Source organism: Lactuca sativa, chromosome 4 (genome assembly GCF_002870075.4).
Source record: "Lactuca sativa cultivar Salinas chromosome 4, Lsat_Salinas_v11, whole genome shotgun sequence".
In the NCBI taxonomy this organism is placed as follows: domain Eukaryota; kingdom Viridiplantae; phylum Streptophyta; class Magnoliopsida; order Asterales; family Asteraceae; genus Lactuca; species Lactuca sativa.
The window spans coordinates 12432358-12444045 of record NC_056626.2 but is presented as its reverse complement, the minus strand read 5'-3'; the positions used below and the strand labels follow the sequence as shown (position 1 = coordinate 12444045).

The 11688-nt window shown below is 37.6% G+C and overlaps 1 protein-coding gene across 1 annotated transcript; it reads right to left on the bottom strand.

The window, feature by feature from the left end:
• Positions 1-8786: 8786 nt before the first annotated feature.
• Positions 8787-10127, bottom strand: LOC111880025 (zinc finger BED domain-containing protein RICESLEEPER 4-like). Its single transcript, XM_023876441.1, has 3 exons — positions 9484-10127; positions 9227-9363; positions 8787-9076 (listed from the first exon to the last, which is right to left on the bottom strand). The coding sequence occupies exons 1-3, from the start codon at positions 10125-10127 to the stop codon at positions 8787-8789; spliced, it is 1071 nt and encodes a 356-aa protein (XP_023732209.1).
• Positions 10128-11688: the final 1561 nt, after the last annotated feature.

Below are 11688 nucleotides of genomic sequence, written 5' to 3'. Positions count from 1 at the left end.
ACCCGATCGGGTTAACCCGATTAACAGCCCTAAATGTGTTAGCAAAAAAACTGAAAATACAATGGTATATTGAGAAAAATAATATGGTATTGTTACTGCCTGACATCATTGCATGAGAAGAAATATCGTTATTTCATAACACTATCCTGATGTTTGTTAATACAAAGAATTTATTGAAAGTGTGATGCAAATTCTAGGTTTATATTTACAAAGCAGGAAATAGCATTATACTTTAATTTATTTCTTTTTTATAGCATCCTACTTTCATTTTTTTAAAAGAATATTAAAACCTTACATATAGGACGGCAAGTTGAATATATAAAAAGTAGAATAATATAAAAAAGGAAACAATAGAAGTTCAATGTTATTTCATGGTTTCTCCAAAATTTTTAAAAATATTAAAAATAAATAATAGCCTTTCCTTTATTACATCATCTTACTTACCCATCCACAAAGTAGGATGCTATAATAGTTATAATAAAGGAAACTTTAGAAGTAGAAAATAACATTGTATTTTCATTATGTTATTATATTGTTATTTCATTTTCAAACCACAACTTTGGGTAATTTATGACTTTTAATTTAGATTATTTTAATCCTTACAATCCAACAACATAATAAGTTTTTTGCAAAGTACTACGACTCAAAATTGTGCCTTAAAAAGGACATATAAATAATAGGATTCAATTTATATCAAACTTACTAGTTGAAAAAGTAAAAAATCTAAAAACTAACCATAATAGTCAAGAACCTCATAAACCTAAATAGCTAACTCATCAATAAATGTTGTTGTAAGAGAAGTTTGCTATCGGAAGATATGAATCCTAACTCCCACCAAATTACAATATACATGCCCTGAGCATATCCTCTTGAGTATGGATGGCCCTCTCACTCTACCCGTCGTCATGAGGGTGATATGGTGCACTGAAATGAAGCTGAGTACCTAATTCCTCATGGAACCGCTTCTAAAACCTAGAAGTAAAACAAACACTCCTATCAGAAACCACCGAAACCGACAATCCATGACGAACAACAACCTCCTTAATACAGATATATGCCAACTTCTTGGCTGAAGAATGTTGGGTTTCTATAGCATCAAGTACACACAACCAAGGTAGCGGAAACAATCAAAAACGTAATTTAAAATCAAACTATAAGAAGGATTTTATACGTACCTCTTGATCCTTCGATCATGCGAATGGCATACTTGTAATGGATAAAGAGCCCAAAGTAGAACTCCTATAATGTATTCAGACACAAGACTACAAAATAAAATAATGATCAAAAGCCTATTAGGGTTTATTCGAAAATCTCATAACTCGAAGGGTTATGATTTTTGTATATAGATTGATATGGAAGAGAGGAAAACAAAATTTTAATGGGAAAACATTTAGGGTTCGATCCCTCGATCCTTATATATAGGTATAAGATAAAATTTTTAGGGTTTCTAACTCTTAAAGATAATCCTTTCCTTACCTCAAACATGTTGTATCCTTATCCAAGGTAAGCATAAATCATCTATATCATTTCTCCATGAGCTTCTAGAATATTCCAATTAATCTCTCAGATTAATTAATATTCAAGTCCTTTAATTAAATACCAAAATAATTTATAATTGAATTATTAATTCCTTAATAAATTAACAAATTATATTCTCCATTTCCTTAGCGTTATTCGTGTCATGAGGCCAACCCAAAAATGACACTTTTTCTTATTTAAAAATATTACCAATTAGTTAATGGCCTTGGGTAAAATTCCCAATAGTCTCTCACTTGAAAAAGTTGTTAACTTTTAAGGTCTTCATACTTCTCAAATAACTAAACAGAGAGTTAGTCATCCGTTGCAAATTCCAACCACTTGATCTTAATTGTAACACCCATAAAAATCATGCCAAATTTAAACTTTTTAAAACATTTCAAAACCAATAATTATTACAAAACTTGTTTTCAAAATGGTTTAGTGTCAGAGTATCCCAGAATCAAATCATAAAAATATAAGGAGGTGCACAATGACGACTTATCCTTCGCGCGATCATCAGAAGTACCTAAAACAAAATCAACAACTGTAAGCCTGAAGCTTAGTGAGTTCCACCAAAATACCAACTCCATACATATATAACCATATCATATAAACAAACACAACATGCTTAATGAGTCATCAGTCTGACTGGACCGCCTCACAGGCCATCATTCTATCTGGACCGTCTCCGAGCCATCGGCACGTATGGATCGCCTCTCAGGGCCTTCAGCCTATCCAGACCGCTTGCTGGGCCTTCGGCCTGACTAGTATGCCTTAACCGAGTCTGCAGTCTATCTGGTCCGCCCTCGGTATCTTGGCCTACAACACAAAGCAGGACATTCCTCAACCCAATCCTCCAAACCAACAAACATATGCATGCACATACATATCATACGCTAGCTAGCAAGTACAGATAGTCATACAAATCTAACAGATCACTAATCATGGCAACCATCCTATAACCAGGATACCGATCTAACTGATCACTGACCTAGCAAACATCCTATAACCAGGATACTAATCTAACGGATCACTAACATAGTAACCATCCTATAACCAGGATACCGATCTAACGGATCACTAACATAGCAACCATCCTATAACCAGGATACAAATCATAAAGGGTCGGCCTTGGTGCCTTAGACCCTGTTGATATAGTGAGAAGAACTCACTTCACAAGTAGCTCGAAGTGATAAAGTCAAACTCCACCAAATGCAGCTCCAAGTCCAACACCTACATCTACCAATGATCCACTTCCATAAATTCCCAAATTACCAAAATAACCCCCCAAAAGTCAAACTGGTCAACCCTTGGTCAAAGTCAAAGTCAACGATCAAAGTCAACAGTCCAAGTTGAGCCGACTCGTCGAGTGCAGCTAGCAACTCATCGAATTCCTTAAGAACTCAGAAATCACCAAAACCCTAATTGACTCATCGAGTTTCCAACTAATTCGTCGAGTCCATGTGTGTCCAGATGTTGGGTAAAACACTAACTGACTCGTCGAGTCCTCTTACTGACTCGCCGAGTTCATGCAGAATCAAATACGAGCAATCTTCATCCGACTCGCCGAGTCGGCTATGCGACTCATCGAGTTCATGCAGTCCATTTCTTATCCAGACGTTTTTAAGCCACCCCAAAGCTCCATATTACAGATCTAACTTCCTAGGGCATGGTTTCCACGTAAAGTTGCAAACTTTACGTATATGCATGGTCCTAAATGCCAAAACCAAGCTAAGGAAAGGTTTAACCCAAAGAGAAAGGCCCAAGCTTGCTAAATCTGATAACTTTATGGCTATAAGGACTTAGAGAATTCCAGATTTGAAGTTACAACTTCAGATCATGACCAATACCCAAAATGGTTCACATATATGCTGAAATGGCCCTTAACTTAAGCATGGAGAGATCTAGCTAGAGGAAAGTCAAGGTAACGACTTGTTACCTTCAAAATGATGCCAAGATGAAGTAGATTCAGATCCACAAGTTTCCCTTTGCTCCAAGCTCCTTAGACTTCAAGCCCTCTTCACAAAATCCACCAAAACACTCTTTAAACCTCACAAAACACTCAAGAACAAAGCTTAGATTGATTAGGGTTCTTTTGGCCGTCAAAAAGGTAGTAAGGGGCTGGAGGAAAGGGCTTAAGGTACTTTAAATAGGGTGTAAACCCTAAAAATTAGGGTTTCATTTTCCAGCTCCTACTCGTCGAGTCGGGGTCCTCTGACTCGTCGAGTAGACCTCATAAAACACGTGGGCTGACTAATCTCTACACGACAAGTTGGGGCATCCAACTCGTCGAGTAGGATTCTTTAATTGCTTGAAATCCTCAAAATCTCGTTATCGATAATCTGGATGTTACAACTCTCCCCCACTTGAACTAAGCTTCGTCCTCGAAGCCTGCTATAGTGGACAAATCCAGATAATGCCTTTGCATTTCAGCCTCCGCCTCCCAAAACCTACTCAGTTCCCTTCCGATGCTACCAGTTGTACCTTTACCGAAGGTACTTCCTTGCTCTGCAGAATCTTACCTATCGTTCTAAGTCAGTCACTAGCCTCTTTGACATAGTTCAGGTGCTCATCGTCCTGAAGATCACCCAATGATACCACGGCGTCCTCACCCGTCACGTACTTTCGCAACTGCAAGGCATATGACGTGCTATGAGTCTGACTGAGCTTCTCTAGAATACCCAATCGATATTTTTCTTTGCCAACCTTGGAAAAACCGGAAATGGCCCGATAAATCGGGAACCCGAATTCCTTTCCTCCTGAAGCGGATCACACCCCGAAAACCTGGTTTCATTCCCAAGACACAATCATGAATGATACGCGGCTGCCGATAATCCTCTGTTGGAGAAGGGATTATATATCCTTTCAAGGGTCAGAGATAGCATGGCTATAGGAGGTAAACTAGGAGAAGAACCCTTATTTTGTTGACAGGATAATGCTTCCTTCAGCTCTCGAATCTACATACAGTAACAGTCAACTGCTAACGCATAACCACAACACCTATGACTGGCCCGATCTGCCGTAGGCCAGAATATCAATATGTCGAATCCAATCAACCACCGGATTGAATTTCTCAGGGTTTTTCGGCCTACCGCCTCTACCCTACCGCTTCACTTGAGTCTTCGTGCCTACGACTTACAGTCGGCCCGCACAGGGTATCTTGGCCTACTGCATCGAGCAGGACCACCTCAACCCTCCCAAAAAAATATGTTGCCATAGATAATCAGGAGCAAGGTCCAACCTGGTTCTTAGAACCTGAATGACAGGGATGCTCTAACCCAACAACCCCCGATTTCTGTAGATAATATCATACCCTTCGCCTGCCATTCGCGATCTACCCTACAAGAAAAAGTTTTCCCCTATTTACCTCACCGACCTCCAGAGTGCACTTCACATGGATACACTTGCGATCCCCAACACAAGTTTCCAATATAATCCTTCTTGAAATAGCCGTCCATGAATCCACCCCAAGTTTCTGACTGAAACTACCACAAGTCATGCAGAAAAGGCCCTCAAACCAGTTGACAGCGAACCCTTCACAATCCTAAACTATATGATACACAAAACCATAGTATAACCTCTTACTATTTACCCTGCCATTACAAATCTCCGGAGCGACGAAAGAAAATGATCAACCAAGAACCTCCACCTTACATACGCCCCCTAACAACAATTTGCGAACATGCAGTACTATGTGGGAACATTCCCCCCGTACTCCCTTTGATACCTAATTGATACTCTCCTCAATCCTTACTGCTTCTGATAACCTAGCGATGCTATCATCATCTTGTCAGTGGCCTATTCCTTCGGGCCCGAAGGTACCCACTTCCTTCCGCTGCCCGAAGAGCCTAATCAACGTTCCTCTGATCACCAAACAAGCATCGCAATGCTGAAACTCTACCACGCATGATTCCCTTCTTGGAACAAGTGACTACACAAGGTCTCCTATATGACCACCGATTGTCCCTAAGGGCACTCTATAATTGATAACATGTAAGCATAGAATGTATAATTCCGCATGTTATTATTACAAAGCAGCATGCTCAATACTAGATCGTAGATCTAACAAAATACATACAAAGTCTTCAACATGACTGGACCGCCTCACCGGGCCTTCAGCCTATCTGGACCACTCTCAGAACCTTCAACATGTCTGGACCGCCTCACCAGGCCTTCAACCTATTTGAACCGTTCTCCGGGCCTTCGGCCTGACTGGTACCCCCGCTGGCCTTCACTCTATCCTGACTGCCCTAAGTCTGTTGAGCATAACCCTGGATCCATCCTGGTGCCTCTCCTATATAGTCAGTTCTCCCCCACTTGGGGTTTCGAACTCCCAATCCAATCCGTAAACTATAATCCCGTCCTAACTCTAGACCTCGTGTTGATCGCCCACCTTATCGGGAAAACCGTGGTCTGATCCCTGACCCACGTATCCGCCACATACGCTAAATAACCTGCATACCTGTGTTTAAAGTACTGTCGAGCCCTAGTAGCCAAACAAAACCCTAAATGGCTGATGCTCCATCTGAGAATTCCCAAGTCTACCCCACTTGGGGCACTAACCACTACCCACTAGTGGCGAAACCAAAGCACCACTTAACCTTCCCTACTAGGTATTACCATACTTAACCTTGGAATGAATAACCTACGTAAAACAATTCTCCCGGCGCAAAGCAACTGAAATTCAAGAGAAACTTGAATCTAGGGATGGCAATGGGTATGGGTATACCGGGTTTCATGTTCCCCATCTCCATACCCGAATCCCCATCCCCATACCCATACCCGACCCCATCCGCATTAGGGTTTAAGAATCCATCCCCATCCCCATCCCTAATGGGGAATGGGGATCCCCAGCGGGTAATCGGGGAATTTTCCCCATTACAAGGTTTTGAAAGTTTATGAAAAAATAAGTCATATATATATATATATATATATATATATATATATATATATATATATATATATATATATTAACAAACAAAAAAAACTTATAGAAATAATATAAAGCACTTCAATCATCGAATGTATTCAAACACGAACAATAACTTTCAAGTTTACAAATTAGACTACTTTTTTGCAACAAAAAAAAACATAAACATAAAAAGTCATCCAAAAAGTAGTCAAACATTGCCTATCATCCAAACAATAACAATCAATTTCACCAAATTTCAATTCCAACTTTCGCATCGAACCATCATTTATCATATATTCACCTACCAAAAAAAGAAAGACAAAGTATAAACAAATGTATGAAACAAAAAACTTAAATTTAATCGATTATAATCATGAAGAAAATGGTTTCATTATTACCATCAAGTTTCATTGTCTGTGTCGTAATCATCAAAAATAGTTGCATGATTATCTTAGGTAAATTGCACACCTTCATCTAAATAGAACAAAAAGTTAGTTAATTAAAAACAAATAGAAATAATAATAAAATAGATGATTACCTTTGTTAACAATTTCCCACAAACAACTTTGTGCGCACATTAGAACTTCAATTGTGTTTGGTTTAAGTCGACTTCGATGTGGGCTTATCAATCTTCCACTAGTACTAAATGCGGATTCGGAGGCAACGGTAGAGACGTGAATAGCCAATATATCTCTAGCTATTGCTTGCAATATAGGATATTTCGTTTCCCTTAACTTCCACCACATCAAAATATCAAAGTCTTGAGATTCAGGCTCAATCCATTCTTCTAAATAATGATCAAACTCGGTTTTCAAAACCAATTGAGGAACTCTATTCTTGGCCTTCACATACTTATCCCAAGCCGAAAATTTTTCATCACCATCCAATCATTTGTGGAACCCGACCCCATATAATCACCACTTCTATGTGAATCTTCCCTACTCTTTTCTTCGTATTCTTTAACCGAATCATCACAAAAACTTTTGATTCTACTAACTTGATTCACATAATCTTTTGGGGATATATACAGTAAAGTCCCAATATTTTCATCGATTTGACAACAAAGTCCTAAAATTTATTTTTTTGACAGTAAAGTCCAAATTACCGGCAATTTTTGACACTTTTATCCCTTTTTCTCGGTTAGCCGGTAATTAGGATTTTTTTGCCAAAAAAAAAATAAAGTTTAGGATTTTCTTGTCAAATCGTCAATTAGGACTTTACTGTCAAAAAAATAAAGTTTAGGACTTTTTTGTCAAATCGTTGAAAATATTGGGACTTTAGTGTATATGTAATTTTTTTGGTTAGAAATTTAATGGTATGATACTCTTGAAACATAAGAGTTATTGAAACTTTCTTTAATCAGCTAGATCCTATTGAAATCTTTTACGTTTGCTTCTTGTTAAATCGTTTTTTTAATCTCAACGAACCGACATTGAAAAAAATTGAGATAATCAAGAAAGAAAGAAAGAATCAGGGTTGTGTTGGCTTTTTGCAGTCTCAAAAATGGAGAAATTAGAAACCTAAAAAAACGAAATTTCCCTAGCTTTATACAAACAACAACACATGCCTAGTCAAAAGGGTGTGAATGTGGAGAAGGGAAAGAAGGGCAATTTCGTTTTTTTCGGTTTCTTATTTCTCCATTTTTGAGACTGCAAAAAGCCAACACAACCTTGGTTCTTTCTTTCTTTCTTGATTATCTCAATTTTTTTCAATGTCGATTTGTTGAGATTAAAAAAACGATTTAACAAGAAGCAAACGTAAAGGATTTCAATAGGATCTAGCTGATTAGAGAATGTTTCAATAACTCTTATGCTTAAAGAGTATCATACCATTAAATTTATAACAAAAAAAAAATTATATATTCACTAAAGTCCCAATATTTTGAATGATTTGACAAAAAAGTCCTAAAGTTTATTTTTTTGACAGTAAAGTCATAATTGACGATTTGACAAGAAAGTCCTAAAGTTTATTTTGTTGACAAAAAAGTCCTAATTACCGGATAACCGGGGAAAAAGGGTAAAAGTGTCAAAAACTTCCGGTAATTTGGACTTTACTGTCAAAAAAATAAAGTTTAGGACTTTCTTGTCAAATCGATGAAAATATTGGGACTTTACTGTATATATCCCTAATCTTTTGGGTAGAGAAGTTGGAAATAAAATTCTATCATTTCCATCTTTTAACGTGGATCAAAAACTGCAGCAACACCCATCAACTCATGAATAGTTCCCCAATAATGATTGAACTTTGCAATCATTTGCGTTGCCATTTTTTGCACGATTATATTAGAACAAGAATTCCATATAGATAATTCAAGCCTAATCTCACATATTTTGGGAAAATATAAGTTAGTTGTGGGCTAATTTGTTCCAGAAAAGATCGAGGTGACATTATAAAACAATTCCAATCCCCCACATATTTCTTGTGCGTTCTCCCAATCTAATGATTTGGGCAATGTTTTGTATTGACTATCACGTTGTTTTAAACGCCCAAAGACCTCCTTATACATTAATTCCACTTTCAACATCAAGGAAGTTGAATTCCATCTTGTGGGGCAATCTAAACCTAACTTCTTGGAGTAAGGTATTTTGAGTTGTCGACATGAGCTCTCAAATGTATCAACTCTTTTGGGGGTTGTTGTCCAATAAGCTACACTTTCACATACATTTTCAATTGATCATTTAATGACCTCTAACCCAATTTTGACAACAAGATTAAGAATATGAGCCGCACATCTCATGTGAATGTGTGTGCCATCATGTATCAACTTATTTATTTGCACCTTTTCTTTAATCTTACCGATTAATGCATCATTCTTAGTACAATTGTCCATTGTGATAGTAGACAATTTGGTGTCCACATTCCACTCCATCAATGCATCGATCAAAACATCCGTGAGAACTTCACTTGTGTGTGGGCAAGGCACATAAACAAACCTGTCAAACATAATAATCATTAAGTTAAAAAAAAGTCATATAACATACAACAAAAAAAACTTGAAAAGAAGCAGTACCTTAATATTTTACTTTGAAGACACCAATCATGAATATAATGACCTGTGATAGCCATGAACCGTTTTTTTGATTGGTCGAAGTCCACATATCAGTTGTAATGTCAATTCTACCTTGCAAATTTTCAATCTTTTGGATAACCTTACTTTTTTCCATCGCATACACATTTTAATGTCACTTTTTAATGTATTCCGATAAGGGCATTTGAATAAAGGTTGAATGGTCCTTGTAAAATTCTTAAAACCAACATGCTCAACAATAGAAAGAGGATACTCGTGTAATATAACCATTTTAGCCAATGCATTTCTACTATCTTTCTCATTGTAGACATATGTAGACAAATCGGTTTTTGAGTTTGATACCAAAAGTTTTTGGCGAATATCGGTTTGGCCCTTAGCTATGCATTTCTCCCTATGTACTAACAAATATTTGGTGCCATTTTTTGGATCTGCTCCTAATAATGCGTTACAAGTTTTACATTGTGCCTTCAGTTTCCCATTAACAGTAACTTTAACAAATTGATCCCAAGCAATGCTTTTTTGTCTTTTGTTTGGAGGATTTACTGCATCTGATTGAAGTGCTTCTTCAAAGGAAGGAAAATTTGGATTTGTATTATCATGTTCAACATCAACATTTGTAGAACCAATTGGTGTTGAAGGTTGTTCACTCCCTAAGTCAATCTCTTCCATTTTTCTGCCCAAAACAAATTAATCACACGAGACTTCTGCATATAAACATTCATCACAACAGATGTTCACTGTTTCAATCATACACAAATACACAATGGACATTCACAATAGACAACAAATAATCTCCACTGATACACATACATTCATACACAATCGACTGAACATGGGGAGGATGCAAAATCATCAACCGAACTCAAAAGTTAAAAATCGAGCAAGTTAAAAATTGAACGGACAAACCTGATTAAACGTCAATGTACTCAATTGACCGTTGATTACTCGTCATTTGATGGTTACGCTGGAGTAGGTGTATAGTACAACGTCGATGGAGAATGAAGATGGTTGCCTCCTTTCCGGACGCCGGTTAGAACTTGGAAGACAAAACGTAGAGTCGCAGTCTCGCAGATGAAGGAAGGCAGGAGCGAGGGAAAAAAACGTCACAACAAGAGTGGGAGCGGGACTCGACGAAGACTTGAAGAGACGATGAGTCGATGATTATGAATCTAATCAATCTATGAATTATGATTTGCCATAGTGAATTACAAGTTTGATTAAGGAATAAAAAACCCTATTGACTGTTTGACTTAGTTTCACAATGAGGTGAATCGGCGACGATTTTGAATTGATTAAAAATATAACATAATTGAATTTACATTTGACAGAAGGTTGATTGAATCCACACTTGACATAAATGAATTTTCACTTTCACAATTTGAATTATGTATAAGATTTTTTGAATGGATTAAAAATATAACATAAATGAATTTTATATATATATATATATATATATATATATATATATATATATATATATATATATATATATATATATATATATATATATATATATATATATATATTTCGGGTACCCATCGGGTACGGGTATGGGTACCCGATAGGTAGAACCATCCCCGTCCCCATCCCCATTTTTCACATTCGGGTAATACCCGTACCCGTCCCCATCCCCGATAAATCCGGGGATTTACCCAGTCAATTCGGGTTCGGGTTTTTTTGCCATCTCTACCTGAATCCCAGTTGAATGCTTCTGAATCTCCAAACCACAACTACTGACCCTGGAATGGTGATTGTCTATCCTAACTTCTCATCCTCAATGCCTCCCTGGATCCTAACCATCTACAACCCTTCGATACTAAATTCCCCTGATCCTTCTATATCCTAACATCTTATGTAGAAGTTATTGGAAAGTTCACAATATAATCATAAACAATAAGATAAGAGGTAGAAACATACCAACAACCACATCTAGTGTTGCCCTGGCCTCCTCTGTTGTAAGCTGGAAGGTGCGTCCCTGAGCCCTCGGAGGCTCTGCTCTACCCTGAACCATGTCAGTAATCCTCAGTGTAGCCGGCGTTGGAGCCTGTGATGGCCTGGTAGCGAGCTATGGACAATTGGTCTTCACATGACCAACCTAATGGAAGTGGTAGCAAATCCTCGTATCTTGAACCGGGGCTAGCTGGTGGAAATGCCTTGCAAAGTTCCCATCCTTGCTGCATTTGTGGCACACACTACCAGATCTGCAAACCCCCGAGTGACCCTTCCCGCA